Below are 22,914 nucleotides of genomic sequence, written 5' to 3'. Positions count from 1 at the left end.
CTGAGCAGAAACCAAGAGTCAGACGCACAACTGAGCCACCCAGGCGCCCCTGAAAAAAAAAATCGTTTTTATATCATCTTGGTTTTCAAGCTGTCCTCTAACTTCTCTCCTAATCTTAACTTCATTTCATTTGCCCTCAACATGTCCAGCCCCCTTAGTCCCACTTCTTCCCTGCATTTGCCCCCAGCATTCCTTCCGTCTTCCATCCTCCTCCACAGGCCCTGCCCATACATACTGACCTGCTCTTCACTGCCCCTGACTTATTAACTTCAACTTGGAACGGGAGCACTAAAAGTGACACAGAAAACCTGGGAGTACATTTCCTAGAGCAGCGCTGACTCCATCAATTGGGACCAGACCTGGGTCTAGCTGGACGACCTCCGGAAAACCCCCAGATGCCTCTTGGTCCATAAGCATTATCACCCTTGATTTCCAGATGAGAAAATAACAGAGGCTCTAAGGGGTGAAGGGACTTGCCCAAGGTGAATGGCAGAGCCAGGACTCCAACCTTGTGTTCTTTCCACTACAACGTACTTTGATGCGAATACGGGAGCTGCCATTCTTATCACTTCTCTATACTCTTTCTCGAAATCCCAGTGCTAGATGGTTGATAGGAGATGATTTGCTTGGTTCATTAGGAGTTATCCCAAGGGCTCTTTAGAAGGATGCCCCAGTACGGACACCATCTTCTGTCATTTCCTTTACATAACTTCTTTTTTTTTTTAATTTTTTTAAAGATTTTATTTATTTATTTATTTGAGAGAGCGAGAATGAGAGAGAGAGAGAGAGCACATGAGAGGGGGAAGGGTCAGAGGGAGAAGCAGACTCCCTACTGAGCAGGGAGCCCGATGTGGGGCTCGATGTGGGGCTCGATCCGGGGACTCCAGGATCATGACCTGAGCTGAAGGCAGTCGTTTAACTGACTGAGCCACCCAGGCGCCCCCTTCTGTCATTTCCTAATGGTAAGAGTTTATTGCCTGTCTCTCCAGTTTTCCTTTTGGATAGGAGTGCACTCCTCATGGGAGCAGTTTCATAAAGTGACAGCAATCCATTTAAAATGAGAAATTCATTTATTGCTTAAAGAACACAAACCAGAAAACCTTAACAATACAGCAGAAGACAAACAAACCCACCCAGGGTTTTTAAGGGAGGCTTCACAGGCATTTGATTTTTCCTAACCTTTACTGGCAGGGGTTAGGATGAAGAGGCTCAGAATAAGGGTAACAGCTCAGAATTTCATCTCTGCTCTAACTATTCTCTTAGCTGGCAAATAATAACCAGACACAATCCTAAAAATGCAACAGAACAAAGATAGCAGCAGCAAGAAATCATCCCTGAGCAGGAAAGCAGCTCCTATTACCTTAACAGAGACAGGACGAAACCCAGTGTTAACTGCTGCGAGGTAGGCACTCAATTCACTGTGGCAGGTCCTAGCCTTTGGTAGAAATGATTCATTCTATGTCTTAGGAAATATTTAAAATTAACAGGAGAAGGGCACTGGAAACATGTGCAAACCACTGTGTGGCCTTCAAGCTGGATTATCTGCTTTGGCAAGCATGGCTGAATCATTTGATGGCACCAACAGAACAGAAGCAATATAAGCAATTCTCAAATTGATAAAGAGAAGCAAAGTTTCATACTGAGTTGGGTTTTTAGGTCTACTACTTTTTTATATTCTGTCCCTTTCTACGCAACCTGCTAAACTCCAAATTTGACTAGCAAACAGAGATTCAGATAAACAAATACAAATGACTCAACATAAGGCAACAAAAGGGGCAGAAACACGTACAATTCATCCAGTCTTCAGCGGTCTAGACAGTGAATCCCAGGCTCATGGGCCAGGCTGAAGGCTCTCTCACTTCAAAAAATATTTCAATTGTTCCCGTAGGGAAATGAGCTGTAGGGAGAGGCGGGAAAATGTGAAAAAGTCATCTGAAATCTTAAGTTCCATTACTTGATCTAGAATTTACTTGTAGGAACCAAAAAGAACTACTGTGACTTGGTATTTATAAGGTTATCTTAGTCTTGCAATGTTCCAAAGCACAGCACATGGTTGAGAATGCACGTACAATGTTGAATGTGGTTTTTTATTGCGCCAGACTTATAAAAGGAAGCTTTAAAGTTGAACCTGCTTAAAAATGAAATATGCTTGCCATTAAGACTCTGGGCTTCTGGGAAGAGTGTACAGGGGGATCACTGTAGCCATATTCAGAGTCAGAAAATAAAGCAGCTGGGATAGCCTTTTGTCCCCCTGAACACACTGACTCTTAAACTAGTCTTAGCTGCTGCTTCTTGCCATGTTATGAGACACTGAGAAACCGAGCCAGAGACCCGACCAGTCAGGAGCCTGATGATGTTCTAGCTGTTTTGGGTCTTTCTAAGTCAGAAGTCCTGAACCTTTCGTGGCATAGGATTTAATTTTTTTTTTTTTTACTTGAAATGGCAAAGTGACCAATAACATTAAGGGAGGTATACTATCTTTGGGACAAAGATTGTCTCTGAGTATTACTCAATTTAGGTCACTCCATACCAAGTGTAGATTTTCATTCTGTGAAATGAAAGGAATGGAACATTATAAAATGATTCTATGCTGCACATCACCTACTGAATTACTAGAATTGCTTCCTACGGTAATTTGGAGGCTCTTTACACTCAAATGCTGACATGATTACAACCACTGACTGTTCCAGTTCTTTCCCCTTTGTGGGCTCTTTCTCTCACCACCCCCAGGTTCAGACTTCTTGCTAAACAGTCGCCCTGGCTAACTCATCTATCCCCACAGGCTTCAATGATCATTTCTCTGCATGAGCCAACCTCTACTCTCATGCACCGTGCTTCCAATTTAGCTCATCACCTTCTCCACCAACCCCCCACAACGCCCCCAATAATCCCCTTCCTGGTGTCTTCTGTTAGTGCCATACCATTTTCCAGGTGCTCAGGCTTTGGACTCCTCTTTGTTCTCCTTTTTGCCCCATAAATCCAATCAATTGCTAAGCTCTGATTCCTTCTATCACTTGGATCTTCCTCTAGTCTCTCTCCACTCTTAATTTCTCCTACCTACTGCTGGCAGAGAAGTCTTCCTGAGTTACTCCCTGGGTAGAAAAGCTTTGATGGCTCATTATGCCCTATGCCTAAAGTCTCAACTCTAGCCTGTCCACAGCACCTCTGAGCCACTGTGCTTTCTATATAGAACGCCCTCCTTTCCCTATACCCTTATTAAAACCCTGCCCACCTTTGAAGGCTCCAGCCAAACACCATTTCTCCATGAAGTCTTTCCCTATTCTCTATGGACAAAAGTGAGCCCTCGTTCCTTTAAATTCCTGTCCCTCTCATGGATCTCTCCCCAGATGGACACAGAGACTTGGGTGGTAAGCATTTTGTATGTACCTCCCTGCAGAACCTAGCTTAAGGCAGGCATCCATCTACGCTGACTAAATGAGCTAACATAAAGGACTGTGGGTGAATCAAGTTTACAGCTACATTTCTGTGTTGAAAATGGCACTTCCCCAATACTATTTATGTGGATGAAAACAAAGACTTTGGTGGGTGCTAAAGCAATTTGGCACTAATTGTTCACATGGTTGTTTATAAGCAGTACTTGGTAAGTGATCTGCTGAGGGGAAGGGAATATATGGAAGAATTCCCCTCGCCTTGCTGGCATGCGGAGTGGGGATGAGGGATGGTGTCTTTACCTTCAGAGCCTCAAGCTAAGCCCATCAGCATATGACCTCCGGTTCCTTTAAAACTGTTACCCTCAATTTTCTAGGGCTGAAGTCAGCATACGTTTTCCGTACAGTTACTTGACCCTCACTTATCCCAGGTTACCCTCTTCTCTTTGCACTCTGCTCAATCTCTTGTGGCTTTAAATAATACAGTTGTTCAAGTTAGAAATCTGGCATGCATCCTTAACACTTCCTTCAACACCCACTAATTGACCCAAGTCCCATCAATTCTATTTTTAAAATACATTCTCTCATATATCAATGTTTGTGGCAGCATTATTCATGATAGCTAAAAAGGGGACACCACCCAACTGTCCATCGATGGATGAATGGATAAACAAAACATGGTATGTGTGGTATGGTATGTACACACATACACACACACACACACACACACACCATGGAATACTAGAATATTATTCACCCACAAAATGGAATAAACTACTGATACATGCCACAACATAGATTAAATTTGAAAACATTACGCTAAGAGAAAGAACCAGATACAAAAGACCACATATTATGTGTTTCCTTTTAGATAAAATAAGCAGAATAGGGACAATAGATGAGTAGAAAGTACATTTGTGGTTGCCTAGGTCCGGCAGGTGGGGGGAATCCAGAAGAAATGGGGAGTGGCTGCTAATGAGTACAGGTTTCTTTCTGGGGTGATGAAAATGTTCTAAAATTGATTGTGGTGATGGCTGCACGATTCTGTGAATATACTAAAAGCCACTGAACTGTACAATTTAAATGTGTGGTATGTGCATTATATCTCAACAAAGCTGTCATAGAAACTTTATTGCAGTTAAAAAATATTATATTCTTCCCATATCCACCACCACCACCTTAGTTCAAGTTGTCACCACCTCTTATGAGAGACCACCACACAGCCTCCTAAGTGGTCTCCCTGCCTCTAGTCCTGCCCCCCCATAATCCATCCCGATAATAATCAGCATGTTCTTTAAAAAGCTTAAATTAAATGTGACCCTCCTATCGCTTCTCGGCCTTTCAGCTAGGATCAAGTGTAAATGTGACTCTCCCACTTAAAACTCTTCATGGGTTTCCCACCACACTTCACACGAAAACCCATCCTCCTCACCATGGCCTGCAAGGGACCATATGCTATGGCCTCTGCCTACTTCGGCAACCTCATGTTAAGTCACTCTCTTCCTTGCTTTAAATACTCCAGAGGTCCTCCAAGAGGCCAAGTTCTTTCCCAGTGTGGGACTTGGCATATGCTTCACCCAAGAGGCTCTCCATTCCCTCTTTACCTGGACTTATCCTGTAGGTCAAAGCTGAAATATCACTTTCTCAGAAAGGCCGATCATTTTAATTTAATTCAATTTAATGCACGACTCTGTTTACTCAAATAGAACCACGGAGTTTTTTTTCTTCCTCCCTCACAGCACTTCTTCACGATCTGCACATTTAGGTCTGTCTGATAATTTGTTCACTGCCAGTCTTCTGTGCTAGACAGTTAGCTCCATGAGGACAAGCGCTCTGTCTTATTCAACGCCGTCTGTACAGCTTGTGCTTTTCACTTAATACACATTTGATATCTGTTGAATGAGTGAATTTTCACAAAAACCTTGTTCCGACCTGCTACCCTTCGTTTAGAAGATTTGGCCACTACTCCTCCTGTGACAGGAGCGGCCAGAAATGACCCTGGGGGGGGGGTGGGGAAGTCTTTGTATCAAATGTTTCCCGGGTGGTTTGAAAACACACTTCTCACCTGCTCATTTTTTTGTATTTCCTGTAACTTAAGCTGCTCCAGGACAGACTGTAAATGACTCTGGAAAACAAATTGCATAAATGATGAATGCTGAGTTTCAAGGGAAAAGAGAACCAAGCGAAACAAAGAGTTCGGCAAATAATTTGTTAAGAAAATGGTCAGTTGTAACACAAGAGCACTCTTTTTAAAGGATTTAGAGTCTAACAACTTGTACCCCTTAACTACAGAACCATCTGATTGGATTTTATAACCCTACACACAGCATTTTTTTTTCTTGCCCTAAAATAAATGGTTGGAGTGCCTTCATGGCACCTTTTTTTTAGTTTTAGCACAAATCCTTTGACTGTGGTGAACTATTTAAAAAACTGGCTTGGAATTTGATGCTGACTCATTCATTTCCCTGCACTAGGGCAGAATAGTACTATTCCCAAATAGTACTTCATGCAACATCATAATAATACCATACAGCTGTATCTTCCAAAGTGTGTCCACATCTATCATCTCACTTGGTTATTCTAAAGGACAACACTCTAAAGAGGTACAGTTCTGTGTCACGTTGCTCCATTTTGATGACTACAGCTCTCCAAAAAATGAAATCTGGCAAGGAATTTTCCAGATTCTTCAGAATTTCCCTCACTATAAAAAAGGATGCAAACATAGTCTAAACATAAATTTTCCTTTGGTTGAAATATGTGTTAACAAAAATAAAGCAAGATAATTATTCCTGTTAAGGCATGCATCATAACATTTAAAAATGAATTTAGTTAATTTTCTTTCACTGCGATGAATACATTTTGGTACAAACAACAGGACTTAATCTATGTCTTACCACTTACTGTGGTCTTCAGCAAGTTACTTAACCTCTTTGAATTTCCAATTCCTTATCTATAAACTAGGACTAGTGACAGTACCTGTATTTCAGGAATGCAAGGATGAAATGAGATGATACATGGAAAATGGTTAGCTCTTTATGTGCCTTTCACATAACAAATGCTCAATATCGGTAGTTATCATCTCAGGTCTCCGGGTCTCTTCCCAAAATTGCTTATGCGAGATGATCAAAATTACTCAGGTAAAAGGAATAGGGTTATGTTCTATTAGGGGTTTCTAAAAGGTTGTTTTAGGTGTGCAAATGAATAAGAATGCCGCACAGACATAACATGAGTAGAAACACAAAGATGGGATTTTGAAAGTAAGATTTCAAGATATCTTTATCCCAGCCAACAGGACTTTACCTTGAGCATCAGGTTTTCCACTTTCATTAAGAGATGCCTCTGTCTTTGTGCTTTGCATCGAATCTCTTGGAGCTTTTTCTCCATGTAATGAATCTGCTTCTGAATATCCATGACTAACGGAGATAGACAGAAATTTTATCTAAACATATAGCCTAAACTGGTGGACTGAGATCAAAATCAACTAAAACTCCACTACACATCTCAGCAATAACTTCTCAAACTTAGCCTTGCATCTAACACATGTTTAGAGTCCATCTTCAGCACTGCCACCCACTCTGTGCCACCCCTTTGGTTTTCCTCTGTAACCTACCTATTGAACTGGCTCCTTCCTTTGCCTCATACTGGCCAGATGCAAAGAACTTGGCCTGTAGCGCCCTTTCCAGATCCTCTTCATAATAATCGTCCTCCTCTTCCTCAACTTCGTACTCATCATCATAGTCATCCTCCTCGTCCTCCTCGTCCTCCTCGTCCTCCTCGTCCTCCTCCTCCTCATCACTGTTACTGCTAGAATCACTGAACATCTCCTGAAGCATACCAAAGTCTATTGGTTTTAAGGAAGAGAAGGATAAAACTCTATGAGATGACTCCCACTCTAGCTGCAGTTATACTCCCTCCCCTCAAATTCACTCAACCGATGCATTTTATAAATAATTCTCTTGATGGAAGATTATCCCCTTCCTAGAACAATGACAGAAAATGCAAAACACTAACATTCATTCATGCATTCAATGATCAGGACATTTAGGGGCGCCAGGGTGGCTCAGTTGGTTAAGCGACTGCCTTCGGCTCAGGTCATGATCCTGGAGTCCTGGGATCGAGTTCCGCATCGGGCTCCCTGCTCGGCAGAGAGTCTGCTTCTCCCTCTGACCCTCCCCCCTCTCATGTGCTCTCTCTCTCATTCTCTCTCTCAAATAAATAAATAAAATCTTTAAAAAAAATGATCAGGACATTTAGAGTATCAAAGGGCCTCTGGGAATTTAGGATACCAGGGATGGGTGGGAGATTAGAACACCAATCTAAAACCCCTGAAGCACTGAGGGACCAATAAGAGGAAAGGGGGGCAAAGGCCTCCTTTTTTCTGTGATTGGCCTGTAAGTCTATGGAGACTGGCCTTTCACACAGTCAACACCTGCGCTTTCTGAAGCTCTTGTTTCACTTTTATAGACATACCTGATGAGATACGAGCCTGCTTATAGTCACTCATTCCTGAGGATATTGCAAAGCCTGGGATAGAGCCTTGACTCTCTATTTCCTTGGTTTCATCTTCACCAATTACTTCCCATCCTGAAAGGTGGGTCAGTCAAGGAACAAGCAGAAAGAAAGGAGAAGGCCCAGTTGAAAGGGAAGAGGCTCTCCAGCTGAAAATGCTATTTAATCTAGTCCAACTTCAGGCCATTTGTATCTGAATTCCTAGTATGAAGAAGTACCTTATACTGAGTCACACAGGTAAATACATTTCTATCATGTGAATTTACTGTTCCTAGCTAGGAAATAACACCTCCAAAAAATCTTAAGTTCCACACATCACAATTCGCACACAAATACCAGAAGTGAGGGCTTGGTCAGCAAGTGCATGTGGGGTGGAAGAGACTACATGGAAAATATTTAGTATAAAAGGATACGAGCACTGACAGCTTCACCATCTGAACACAGGAGTCTTTTCACTTCCTTTTCCACATCGGGAGACTCGATGTACTCAACCAAAGTGGGGGAAGGGGGAATACCAGTAAGGTCATTTACCACCCTGTCTTTTGCAGGAATGCCCTCTTCCTACATACAAATAAATTCAAATAATTCGGCCTCTTCAACATGCATACAACCAAATTTCAACTTTAAATAATGCTATTTATGAAGGAATCTTTGACCAGGGTCTAGGTTTTTGTACAGTAAACTTATTTTTTTCCCCATTCAAACATATTACTTGAGACATTTAATCTTTTCAATCTGCAACTCTGTGTTAAAGACCTCTCTCAGAGGCACAAGCCTTGGGTCTCGGTTATTAATTATTTGCCCTGACCTATGTTGGCAAAGAACTACAATTCCTTATTTGTTATTTAACAGTAATTTGGTCTAAAGATCCAAATTCCCAAGGTTCACTTCTCCACATCTTTATTATTAAAGATTTTCCTATAAAAACTGGGTCTTAGCTACATGTTCTCCCTTAAATCCAATTTTAGACAATTATCTCCACAGCAACCAATTCGTCATGCCACAAATAGAAATTAGAACTTTGAGGGGGAATAAGCAATTGCAAACAACTGCTGGTAAAAGTGAACCCTGGCTTCCAAGAAATGGCTTTTAAAATAAGTACCAGAGGAAAAAAAAAAAAGCAGATTAGAATACAGAGTCACTAGCCAAATTGTATCTTTTCCTCTAGGAGGTATCACACATTAAACAATGAATCCATTTTTAAATGAATCAAATTCAGTGTCTGTGCATGGCAGCAGCAGTTAGAGATGAAAAGGCAGGCTTAAAAGTAACCTTTATGGTTTCTTTGTACCTGAAAGTAATAAGCAATGAAATAAAACCCACCAAGGGTCAACAATAAAGTTATATTATGATTGCTCTACCTCCGGAAAGCTGATTTCTTCAGTTGATTTGAAATCAGGGAGCTACGAAATAAAACACAAACAATGAAGTTATATTATGATTGTTCTCCTTCACTAAAGCTTAAAGAATTGTAAAATTATTCTTAACTTAGTTTTATATTTAGTAGGCACTCAGTACATGCTGTTGACTGACAGTAGAAAAGCCAAGGCAACTCTCTTCATAGAGTGAGAGAGTCAATGCAATAAAGCTGTCAGTTCTCCCCAAATTGATCTCTATATAGGTTTAATGCAGTTCCTACCAAAATTCCAACAAGTTTTTCTATAGACATAGAAAACTTTTTCTAAACCTCAAACATACTCTAAAATTTATGTGGAAAGGTAGAGGCTCTAGAATGGCTAGAACAATCTTGACAAAGAAAAATAAAGAACAGTCTTGCTGATTTCAAGACTTATAGAGCTACACTGTGATATCAGAAGAAGGATCAACATATAGATCAATGGAACAGAATAGGGAACCCAGAAACAGACACGCACAAATATGCTCAAGTGATTTTTGACAAGGTGCAAAAGAAATACAATGGCAGAAGGATAGTCTTTTTAACAAATGGAGTGGGAGGAACTGGACATGCAAAATGCAAGAAAAAAAATGAACCTTGAACTAGGGCTGTTTGGGTAGCTCAGTCGGTTAAGCATCTGCCTTCAGCTCAGGTCATGATCCCAGGGTCCTGCTCAGTGGGGAGTCTGCTTCTCCCTCTGCCCCTCCCCTCACTCTTTCTCTCAATCTCTCTCTATCTCTCTCAAATAAATTTTAAAAACCTTCAAAAATTAGCTAAAAAATGGACTGCAGGCTTAAATGGAAAATGTTAAACTTTAGAAAAAAAGAAATAGAAAATCTTCAGGATCTGGGCTAGGCAAAGAGTACTTAAACTTGACACAAAGGGAAGATCCTTAAAAGGAAAAATCAATACTTTGGACTTAACCAAACAAAAACCTTTTGCTCTTTGAAAGACCCTGTGGAGAAGATGAAAAGACAAACTATAGACTAGGAGAAACTATTTGCAAACATCTACAAATTTCTACAGACAAAAGACTAGTATTTGGAATATTAAAAGAACTCTTAAAACTCAATAATAACAAATCCATTTAGAAAATGGGCAAAAGGCATGAACAGACATTTCACTAAAGTGAACTATATGGGTGGCAAAAAAACATATGAGAAGATATTTGACACCATTAGCTATCAGGGAAATACAAACTGATACCACAATGAGATCACTACATCTATTAGAACGGCTAAAATAAAAAAAAATAGTGACAGACACCTAATTCTGATGAGAATGTAGAGTAGCTGGATCACACGTACACTGCTGGTGGGAATGCACAATGTTAAAGCCACTTTGGAAACAGTATGGTAGTTTCTTATAAAACTCAACATTCAAGGGGCACCTGGGTGGCTCAGTTGGTTAAGCGTCTCACTCTTGATTTTGGCTCAGATCAGGATCTTAGGGTTGTGGGATCAAACCCCACATTGGGCTCTTCACCGGGCATGGAGCCTGCTTAAGATTCTCTCTCTCAGGGTGCCCGGGTGGTACAGTCAGTTGAGCGTCTGACTCTTGGTTTCGGCTCAGGTTGTGATCTCATGGGTCGGGGGATGGAGCCCAGCATCAGGCTCTGCGCTTAGTGAGGAGCCTGCTTGCATCTCTCCCTCTCCCTCTGCTCCTCCCTCCTCCACCTGCACGTGCTCTCTCTAATAAATAAATCTTAAAAAAAAAAAAAGATTCTCACTCGCCCTCTCCTTCTGCCCCTCCCCCTTCTGAAAACAAAACAAAACTAAACATTCAAGTACCAGAGGACCCAGCAATTGCACTCCTGGGCATTTATCCCAAAGATACAAATACTTATGTTCACACAAAAACCAGCTCGGGACTTTATTTATAATAGTAAAAAACTGCAAACAACTCAAATGTCCTCCAATGGGTGAACAGTTCAACAAGCTGTGGTACATCCGTACGATGGAATACTACTCAGCAATGACAGGAACGAACTATTGATACATGCAACAACTTGCATGGATCGTAAGGGAATTATGTTTAGTTGGGGGGGGGGAAGCCAGTATTAAATGTAACACATTGTATGACTCCATCTATATGACATTCTGAAAATGACATTACAGAGATGGAGAACATAACAGTGATTGTCAGGGGTTAGATATTGTGGGAGTGGGGTAGGAGGGAGATGAGTGTGACTATAAAAGGGCAATGGGGCACCTGGGTTGCTCAGTCGGTTGAGCGTCTGACTCTTGGTTTCAGCTCGGGTCATGATCTCAGGGTCTTGAAATCAAACCCCGCATCAGGCTCCACACTCAGCGGTAGGTCTGCTTGAAGATTCTCTCCCTCTGCCCTTTCCCCCACTCATTCTCTCTCTCTAAAATAAATAAATAAGTCTTTAAAAAATCTTTTAAAAAGGGGTGAGATGAGGGATCCTTGTGGTAACAGAACTGCATAGTATTTTGACTGTGTAGGCAGATACACGAACATACACATGGGATAAAACTGCACAGAACTAAACATACACACACACACACACAAACACAAGTACAAGTAAAACTGGAGAAATTTTAATAAGGTTGGTGAATTGTATATCAATTTCCTGTTTGTGATAATGTACCATAGTTTTGCAGAAAGTTACAATGATGAAAACTGGATAAAGGGTACATGGTATCTCTCTTTTATTTCTTATAACTGCATGTGAACCTACAATTATTTCAAAATCAAAAGTTAATTTAAAAAAGAAGAAGCCAAGCCACAATAATCCTGTAGCTTGCCCAAGGTTCTACAAGTCTGAGGTAAGGTTAGGAATATAACCACAGTTCTCAATTCTCAGGTTCTAGATGGGTTCACCATGAAACTAGGTCTTGCAATTGAAAACTGAAAGCATTAGCAGAAGTTTCAAATTCATGACACATCCAGATCCCTAAATGATCAGGTCTGGTTTTTGTTCACTATAGAATCCCAACTGCTACCACACAGTGCCTGGCATTTAGCTCACAATAAATCTTTATTGAACATATAAAGGAATGAACAAATTAATCCCCAACTGACTGTCTCCCTTTCCTCCCCACTCATAATCCTCTTCCAATCCACCCAGTAGACACAGAAGTAGCATGCAACTAACCTTTTTTGTTGTTTTGCGGAACCTTTTCTTTCTGACATTCTTAAGTGGTGGAGTAACTAAAATAAATTCAACATGGTGAAATGTATATATGACTGTTGGTAGTCACACATCTACCTGAATTTGATAAAGAGAAAGGTCACGCTATAAGCCACTAGCTCATGACATGACCTGTTCCTTTAAGAGTGTCTGGATGCCTAACGAACCAAACACCTAAGTGTGGTAACAGGTCCCTGGCTCACGAGTAATTAGGATTCAGCAGATAAATGTAGTCAGCCAGAATGAGCAAGGGGCTGGTGACTTACTGCCATGCTTCCAGACATATTTTTTCTGTCTCTCTCTTTCATTTTTCCTGATTACTTTAAGATCAGTAGAGGTAACTGGTTCTTGCAGAGGAGAGTGGAGATCACCTTCATTTTTCCTGATTACTTTAAGATCAGTAGAGGTAACTGGTTCTTGCAGAGGAGAGTGGAGATCACCATCAGCAGTGCACACAAGCATCTACATTTAACAAAGATAAAGAAGTTGACTACGGCCACAAATCTTGGGTTAGTAATGAATCGTGATCATTTTTACTACCAGAAATCCTGGAGCACAGAAGTAAGGAGAATGTTACTTGGCATTTCCAGAAAACCAAGTATTAATATACATACATATTCATTCTCTCTGTCTCTGCAGCACTGTATATGGATTCTGGGTTTTCTTTTTATTTATTTGTTTGTTTTAGCTCAAATGCTTACCACTGCAGAGGAAATATGTTCAAAACAAATATATCTTAGCATTTTGATTTAGAAGACAAACAAGAAATCACAAGATGATGAAAAAGAACAAATATAATCTCCAGAGTTCACAGCATCTTGCTCTAGCAGAAAGTTCAGAAGAAGATCCCAGATCCTCATTTTTTCAGATGAAAATCATTATAAATGGCAAACATAAACCTTTATTATCTAAAAGCTATTTGGATAAAATTACGTAGTCAAAAGTTATGGCTCAAACACCAAACCAGAACATGACATTGTATTCCTGTGCAATTGAGCTGGAATTAGAAATGATAAGCAGCCGTTCACCAAGTGGGAAGGAGCACTGAAAGAAAAGGTAGGGAGAAAGGGATCCCTTGAACAATGTAAGAGCTAGTAGATTAAGAAAACTCGTCCATACCTGAGAAATATCTGCTGTTTTATAAAAAGTTTTTTTATCAAGAGTTTTCAGGCTTCCAATAACGCATGGCAAATCAACCACCTTTGCAGCTAGTGAGACATCTTCTACCTCAACAACTGCATGACGTCCATCAGCTGAAGAGAGGTAGGAAAAACTAAAGTTGACATCTTCCCAATGCATTCTTAAGCTTCCTAGAGTTTGAGTAATGAAGACTTACGTGGGACAGACTAGTCTTTCAGCGAACTCTACTATTTCTCATAATGCTAGAATTGTGTATGTAATCAGTAACTTCCCAGAGAAAAGAAGGCAGGGTATATGTTTATGCTACTCGATCAAAAGTAGCTAAGTTTCTTTGTAATCACTGTGAACTAAATGCAGATAAAGTGGTAAGCGTTTCATTCTCCTACTGAAAGGCAAACTGCATTCAAACCCATTCATTTTGACACCATCATAAGCACTCACTTATGTCATTGCAAATGGGTATGTCGAGTGAAGGGTTGAGTGAAGGAAGGGTTGATCCCAGAATGGTGCTAGTAAATCTGAAGTTATAATCTCTAGTTACCTTCACAAAGCTATTAGTCTACACAATATCCATATATGGTAGGAATATATATATATATATATTCATATACTGACAACCCTGATTCCTGCCCAGATGTCTCAAACATGAATGTCCTTTAACACAAAAAGATTCAAGTGAAATCTTCTAATAGTAAGTGAAAAAGAAAAATGCAGAGTGATGTTGGACATGATTCTTTTTGTGTCTTTAATTCTTTAAAGTAACTTTAAAGATACAGATGATTTAAATGTTGGTATTGTGCATAAAAATTTTGTCTGTAAGGAAACACAAGGAGAAACAATTATTATTAGTTATCTTTGGCATTAACACTGGAGCACTGCAAAGGAGAGGTTTCACTCTTCTTTTTGAACTCTTCTATTTTATTTGAATTTTCCAACCATGAACTTGTATTACCTTTTTAAAAATGTTAATAAGGGCTACCTGAGTGATGGTATTATAGACCATTTTAAATTTTCTTCTTTATATACTTCTCTGTACTTAAAACACCTAATAAATATTATTTAAAAGAGAGAAGGATATGTCACTTTTATAAACAAAGAACAGTATTCATTTGTCATTCCCCTGGACAGTTAGAAATCACAAAGCCAAACAGCAGTAGACAAATCACACAGTTGGCCCCCATGTTTTTCCTTATACACACTATAATAATTACCTCAAATTACATAATTTCTACTTCCTTTCCTCAGTAAGAAGCTGTGAAAGTGACTTAAAGCTTCTTAAGACTTCTTAGAGTCTATCAAGGCAGAGACCATATTCTGTTCTTTGTCATATCCTTAGTATGTAGTATAGTGTCTGGCACATAGCAATCCCAGAATAAAGTACTGTTCAATGTATGGTAAATGGACAGTCACTACTTACAAGATAAGTCAATTTTGAGTTTATCCTTCATGGCAACACTTCTAGAATGTAGTATCTTCCTGACAGTAGATGCATGTTCCTAAAAAGAAGGGAGGTTTTAAAATCAGAAGGATGAATTGTCTACTTGGCAACTAATAGAAGAGATATGTCACAGACAGTCCTCCCTTAAATAAAGCCTTAAACCTGCCAAATGTTAAGAACAATGCCATGCACCATGGCATACCATGCACTGTGTAAGACAAGTTAGGATGAGGCTGACTCTAGTCTCAGTGTTGTTTCTTAGTAGCTACAGTTAAAGCCTTCTTCTAGCTCTACATTCCTGCCTCTCACGGCTGCCCTTCAGTTGTAGTTGCTAAGGAAAGGCTTAGCTGCAGTTTACTGGGTATATTAAGTAGCCCTAATTGGGAAAATACCTTTCTGAAACCCGTCTTTAATATAGCTTTCTTAGACTAAATACAACTTGAATGCAGGTATCAAAGGGAGAAGAGACCCTAGCACAATGTTAAGATGAGCTTCAACAGCCTGGCATGGTGATAAACTTGAGGAAATAGTGATGGTCCTTCTCACTGCCCCTTTGGAGGTGACAGAAAGGATTTTAAGAGTCTTATCTTGGCTGTCCAGTGAACAGGCTGTTAGCACCTCTGGTAAGTGACTGAATCCCTCACTGTCACAGCCGTTTGCCAGGAAATCAGCCCACATGATAGGCAGCATGTACAGGATGAAAAAAATTCTGCTAAAAGAGTACACACTAGGATAGGACTGTTGAATAGAGTGTGATTCCTGGGAAACAAATGTTCTTAGTTTTTATAGCATATCTTAAATAGAAATACCACGGAATCCAAGCAGAGCTAATACATATGCACTGAAGATATTTGGTCTGAGATACAAGGGTTTCTTACCGGAGGCAGACGCAATATAAACTGGTTCTCAAGTTCGTGAGGAGGTTCATCCTGGCTTTTACTCATCTCTTTGTTTTTGAGTTCATGAAAGCAAAAAAATCGACAGAAAAGTGACCAAAAACTCGTCTTGCTCCCTCTGCTGACCACTTCTGGTAGCACTGGTTACATTATACAAGATCTTGCCCATAACCCTCACTGGAATGACTTGTGCACAGCTCTGAAGTATCTTATTTGACATAACTTGATTATTTCTAAAAGTCACCTTATCTCCCCTCTAATATTTGCAGACTTTCCAAGGATAGTCCAAATTACATGATAACAAATGAAGTAATAGTTGTTATGAAACATGATTTAGTCTTCTTAATGATATTCTTAGACTCTTAGGTAAAGGACCACAATTCATCAACTCAGTGGTGGCTACCGAAGCAAACTACATGCCTCTGCAGGGAAGAGTGCCAACCAAAGGCCAAAATCAACCAAAACCACGGGCAGAAATGTTCTATGATGATTTGAAGGAAAGAGCGTAATTTTTAATATTTCATTCACCCAAACGGATTGGTAGGAATTAAGCCCATGGGAGCGCAGGTAGCTTTTACAACTCTAAAGTCAGCATCAATGGCCCTGGGCTATCTTGGAGAAAAGTTAGGAGTCCAGTTCTTGTGGCTAGGCCATCCATATGAGTACACTTAGGTTCATGGAATAGACACTTTCTTGAAGGGGTGATATGAAAGATCAGAAAACCCAATTAATCAACTCATTATTAACATTTACTGTGTACCTTCTATATGCCAGGCACATCACTGAGTGCATTAGATCTATTATTTCATTTAATCCTTATAACCACCACTTACTTGAAATACCCCTAAAAGTTATTTAAAGGAATCTTAAGATGGATCCCTTTATTTAAAAAAAAAACAAAAACAAAACTTCTGTAAAGTGAATAATCTCATCAACGTTCATCTTTATTTTTAATTTTACTTTCCATCTATTTGGGATATATCTGTAAGTGACTTGAATGTTGGGCTCACACTTCTGAGGAAATCTTTTCTCAAAAGGTGGAAAGAAAGCAATATACACTTATGAAACCTGACAAGGTCTTCCTATGCTCTAAGGACATTATGCTGTACACCAAGTTATAAAATATTATACCTTAAATTAGATTAAAATCTCCAGTTAAGCACAGCTCCCAATACTCCCAATACACAGTAAACCATTTGAATCTCACTTAAAAGCATTGGAACCATTTTTAAAAACACATGCAAGTGAGTCTGAGACCCTATTATGGTGAAATCATTCACCAGTCCTTTAGTATGACTTCAGAAACTACCAGAAAGGCATTGAAAGCAAAAGAGAGGTCAGCCGTGGAAAAGGAGACACCCAGGATGAGAGAAATTTGATTATTTGTGATAGTCAATTCTTCTCTTCCTGCTTATATAAAGTTATATATATACACACACACAGAGAGAGAGAGAGAGAGAGAGAGAGAGAGTGAGAGAAACTGTGAACATAAGGAAAAAATTAATTAAATAAAAATCTTGGGGCTGGGCACACTGCCTAACAGAACGAAAAGTAGCAAATACAAGGTTGGGGGCAGAAATACAGATTATTTGAAGAACTAGCTGCTAAGCAAGATTTTATCAGATCAGAAGTAACTTTTAGATTTTTCAGCAGAACTAGGACTAGGGCTTTTTGTTCATTTCAAGGCCTTTCTGGCAACTCCTCTCTTAAGAAAGAATGTAAGAATCAAAACTATTTCAGAGAAGGTGGACGACCCTAGTTGAAATGAGTTTTAATTATTTGTAAAATTTTTTACCTTTTACTTTCATTTACCCAATGAACCCGGTGTATTGTATTTCTTTTAGGAAAAGGCATCCTTTTTTTTTTTTTTCAGACAAGCACTCTGATAAGTAATTAAACTAACAGGACCGCTCTCCACCATTCATCCCCAGCTCCATCTCGTTTCAGCGAAATCAGATTTGGAATTAGAATTACAGCTAGCTGGAGGGTGCCTAACAGCATGCTCCAGGCAGCACAAGTCAGCACAAGCCTAAATTGGTATTTTCTCAAGTTCATAGCCGCTGGCTGCAATTTGGAGGCAATGACCACTCCATCCTTATCCCAGGGGCACTCAGCTTCCAAGGAAGAGTCCAGCTCCTAGGCCCTGATCCAATTTCCCTGGAAAGCCTCCCGCGGGGCCCAGGGTCCCGAGCCTTCGCGCCTCGCCGTCCAGGCGGGCTGGGGAGGGAAGTGCGGCGCGCGGGAGCTGGGCGCTGACCCGGCTGGGGAACCCTCTGCCGGCCCCGACTCACCCGCGGCTCCGCTCACTCGCGCCAGGACCGGAAAGGCTGCGCGGCGGGGTGGGGGGGGGAGGCGGGGGGGGAACCCGCCTCTCTTCTCTGGGTTCGGGTGGCGGGTTCCGGCGAGGGCGTGAGTGGGCCCACTGGCAGCGGGCGTGGAGGCGGGCTGCGGACAGACGGCGTGGCGACAGGTAGGAGCCGCGCGCGCCGCCCCTCCCGGCCTAGCCACGCCTCCTGGGCCGGGGCCTGACTGGACCCGCGGGTGGCCTCGAGGAGGCGGCCGGTTCACCGCGTGCCGGGGCAGGGAGGCTTGAAAGGCGCTGAGCGCGGTGGGGACCTTGCTGAGCAAAGCTTCCAGACAAACTCCTTTTACAGGGAATTGACCTTCGGGGCGGCCGCGGGAGTCTTAGCGGTACACAGTGATATTTGTAAAAGGGGCGGTACATTCGCTTGCTCGTCGAAGCCGTTAGGTTGGACCGATTTGTTCCTTGGCGAGACGACCTCGCCTGGTGACAAATACGCCGCCACACAACCATTAAACAACTGGAATCCGCGCCCAAACTACTCTCACCTAATTAGCTGCTCTCTTCTCCTCAAGAGAGTCACCACTGTACGTCTTTCAGACAGGGACACTAGTGACACGGCTTATTTCTCCTAAAGGGTCTCAGTTCAAATAAACTTTTAGCAGTTTTCTCCCCCAAAATATCCTTAACCTGTGATGTTAAATAAATAAATAAATAAATAAATAAGGCCCCTTACCTTTCCCTTCTGGTAAGTTTTCCGGAGGAGCTGTGGCACCAGCCTGGGTGCTGCCGTCGGCGTCCGCTTGGGTGACATGGTCAACAGCAGTTTGGGTGACTTGGCAGCTGGCATTTTCGGCGCCCTGGATGCCGACGGTTTCAGCCCCGTTGTCGACAGAAATTTGGGGATCTTGTGAGCCGGTTACTTCTAATGTTGAAACTGTTGGTGTGGAATCATTTTCTAACAGGTCCGGAGGCTGTTCCTCAGGGTGCTCCATGATCTACTCCTTGAGCTTCTAAAATGGCTTCCTATTTAGTCATGTGACCCTGAAGGTTCCAGAACTTTCATAAAAAAAAAATGATGTCAAAGCTATCCTCCTTAAAGACATAGGGATAATATTAAGGGACATTACTGGTGCCTGTTAAAGATGATGGCGGTGAAATCTCTACTGCCTAATACATATCTAAACTTAATCATATGGGATAAATATTTTTGGAAGACTCATTATTGGACAGTCATTTCTTCTGGGTAAGATTTTCATTCAGTGAAGCTAAATTATGCGAAGTTTCAGACCTAGACAAAATTGTTTTGGTCCCTTTTGGAATCCATCCACTGATCTTTATTATCAAGGGTTGTAATACAAAATAGACCAATGAAACTCATTTTTCATGTAGTGTACTATATTCTTGAAGGCATTTATATCACACAATAGTTGTTTAATAATTCAAAGGAAGGGGGCGCCTGGGTGGTTCAGTGGGTTAGGCGTCTGCCTCAGGTCATGACCCCGGCGTCCTGCGTGCTCAGCGCCACCTAGGGCTTCCTGCCCCGCGGGAGCCCACTTCTCCCTCTGCCTCAGCCTGCAGCTCCCCTTGCTTGTGCGCTCTCTCTCTCCCTCTCTCTCTCGCTCTCTGTGTGTGTCAAGTAAATAAATAAAATCTAGAAAAAATAATTCAAAGGAAAAATTCCTTTTTTGGTAACTGAAAGAGCTGAGTAACTGTGTTTTGAATCATAGACCATGTGAATTAATGTAATTAACTTTCCTTGTGATAGCTGCTAGGAAGCTCAGAACCAATTTTACAACCCACCTCCAACCACTGTGAACTTTATTGGCATATGCTGATCTTTCTGTTATCTTAAATAACCATAACCTCTCTGGGGTGCCTAGGTGGCTCAGTCGTTAAGCATCTGCCTTCCCCTCGGGTCATGCTCCCAGGGTCCTGGAATCGAGCCCCGCATTGGGCTCCCTGCCCAGAGGGGAGTCTGCTTCTCCCTCTTCCACTTTCCCTGCTTGTGTTCCTTCTTTCGCTGTCTCTCTCTCTCTGTGAAATAAATAAATAAAATCTTCAAAAAAGTAAAAATAAATAACCATATTCTCTCCCAATCCTCTAATTATTTTTATCTTGTGCAGTAACACTGAAAGCTGCTTCAAAACTTTTTTTTTATTTTTTAAAGATTTTATTTATTTGACAGAGAGAGAGCACAAGCAGGAACAGCAGGCAGAGGGAGAAGCAGACTCTCCTCTGAGTAGCAGGGAGCCCAACACAGGGCTTGATCCCAGGACCCTGGGATCACAACCGGAGCCAAAGGCAGAGGCTTAACCTACTAAGCCACCCAGGTGCCCCAGGTTTTTATTTTTTATTTTTTAAAGTAATCTCTACACCCATTGTGGGGCTCAAACTCAAGACCCTGAGATCAAGAGTCTACTGACTGAGCCAGCCAGGCACCCCTCAAAACTTTTTTAAAAAGAGAATCAGAGAGGCACCTGGGTGGCTCACTCAGTTAAGCATCTGCCTGGGGCTGAGGTCATGACCCCAGGGGCCTGGGATGGATAGCCCCATGTAGGGCTCCCGGCTCTGCAGGGGGAGCCTGCTTCTCCCTGTCCCTCTGCCAGCAGCTCCCCCTGCTTGTGATCTCTTTCTATCAAATAAATAAATAAATAAATAAATTTTTTTTTAAAAAGAGAGAGAATCAGAGAGGTGCCTGGCTGGCTCAGTCAGTAGAGTATGTGACTCCTGATCTTGGGAGTCCTGAGTTCAAGCCCCACTTGGGTGTAGAGATCACTTTAAAAACATTAAAAGAGGAGAGTCAGATATAAATAGTAGATAAATAAAAATAGTACTCTGACAGAAGTGTTATGGGGAACATCCCTATAGGTAGAGGAAGGGAACAGTAACTGCTCATGTATAAATTCAATCATCCAACAAATGTTAGTTGAAAATCTCACGTGCCAGACTAGATTTTAAATATTTATTAGATGCTTAAAATATGGTAAGAGTTTCATGGAAGGAGGCGAAAATTACCCTTAAGATACAGGCATACAAAAAAAAAAGATACAGGCATACATATATGTAATTTTTCCTCTATTGCCAGATTTCCAGCCCCTTCTTAAGGAAAAGGGGATGAAATGTGCAAGAAGGAAAAGGGCATGAAAATTGTGGTTTCTCTTGCTGGAAGAGAGCTGATCCAAGAAGTAGCACTGATGTACAGATAAAAAACCTGTCATATGCATATTATCATATTGTCAAATAGATACAGAATATATTTCTGGGCTCTGCTCTGTCATGTTGCTATCTTTCCAATAAGTTCTTCTGGACCCCATCCTCTCCCCCAACTGTGACTTTGACCAATTTCATCATTATAGCAAATATGCAGTTGCATGTATTCCTTCAACAGAAATGTGTTCAGTTATGTGCCAGAAACCACTCTAAGGTTAATAATAGCTAACATTCATTGAGCACTTATTAGATGCTAAGCTCCTTACTAAGTATTTTGTATGTATTATTTCATCTAACCCTCACAATTGCTCTGTGAGTTTGGTGTGACTATGATCCTGGGTTTTTTTTTTTTTTTTTCCAGATAAACTGAGATTTGGAAAGGTTAATTAACTTGACCCATGTCACACATGTAGTAAATGGTGGAGCCAATACGTAATGTAATCCCAGGTCCCTTGACTGTGTTGATGTTTACAAAGACTTCCCCTACACAATTAGATGTACAGTTATTCCCCCATTTTCTGCTCCCCCCAGCCCCTAGTAACTTCTATTTCACTTTCTGCTTCTATGAGTTTGCCTACTTTAGGTACCTCATATAAGTAGAGTCATATTTGTCCTTTTGTATCTGGATTCTTTCACTTACTCATACAATGGGTTGGGAAGTATTTTCTCCTCGTATATTTTGGAATAGTTTGAGAAATGTAGGAGTTAATATGTTTAATGTTTGGTAGAATTAATCAATGAGGCCATCTGATTCAGAGTTTTTCTTTGTTGGGAGGTTTTTGATACTGACTTCATCTCCTTATTGGTAATAAATCTGTTGAGATTTTCTATTTCTTTATAATTCAGTTTCAGCAGCTGTGTGTTTCTAGGAATTATTCCATTTCATCTAGGCTGTTCAACTTGCTGATACATAATTGTTAATAGCATTCTCTTGTAATCCTTTTTATTTCTGTAAAATCGACAGTAATGTCCCCAGCTTCTTTTCTGGTGTTATTAATTTAAGTCTTCTCTCTTTTTGTCTTAGTCTAGCTAAAGATTTTTCAATTTTGTTGATAACTTCAAAAAAATCTACTTTTGGTTTCATTGGTTTTCTCCATTGTTTTTCTATTCTCTATTTTATTTATCTTCGCTCTAATCTTTAATATTTTCTTCCCTCTGTTAGCTTTAGGTTTAGTTTGTCCTTCTTTTTCTTGTTCCTTAAAGTGTATAAAGGAAGGTTGTTGATTTAAGAAGTTTCTAAATGTAAGTGTTTTTAGCTAAAACTTTCCCTCTTAGCACTGCTTCTGCTACATCCCATAAGTTTTATTATGTTGTGTTTTCATTTTCATTGGTCTGAAGTTATTTTCTAATTTTCCTTGTGATTTCTTCTTTGGCCCAATAGTTATTTATTCTGCCAATCTTTCTGCCTTTTGATTGAAGAATTTAATCCATTTGCATTTAAAGTAAATTCTAATAAGGAAGGACTTCTGACATCTTA

At 40.7% G+C, this 22,914-nt stretch overlaps 1 protein-coding gene across 1 annotated transcript; it reads right to left on the bottom strand.

Moving 5' to 3' along the window:
- Positions 1-1,855: 1,855 nt before the first annotated feature.
- On the bottom strand, positions 1,856-19,219 carry TAF7L (TATA-box binding protein associated factor 7 like). The gene is made up of 14 exons (XM_088028971.1): positions 18,961-19,219; positions 15,905-15,972; positions 15,006-15,084; positions 13,568-13,701; positions 12,889-12,910; positions 12,715-12,819; positions 12,413-12,468; positions 9,260-9,301; positions 8,312-8,459; positions 7,860-7,973; positions 7,000-7,230; positions 6,690-6,802; positions 5,455-5,514; positions 1,856-1,897 (listed from the first exon to the last, which is right to left on the bottom strand). Exons 1-14 carry the CDS (start codon positions 19,217-19,219, stop codon positions 1,856-1,858), a joined length of 1,473 nt encoding a protein of 490 aa, XP_087885097.1.
- Positions 19,220-22,914: the final 3,695 nt, after the last annotated feature.

Source organism: Eumetopias jubatus, unplaced genomic scaffold (assembly GCF_037043125.1).
Source record: "Eumetopias jubatus isolate StellerSeaLion01/CBP00866 unplaced genomic scaffold, mEumJub1_p1.0 scaffold_11, whole genome shotgun sequence".
Taxonomy (NCBI): Eukaryota; Metazoa; Chordata; class Mammalia; order Carnivora; family Otariidae; genus Eumetopias; species Eumetopias jubatus.
This window is presented reverse-complemented; position numbering and strand designations above follow the sequence as displayed.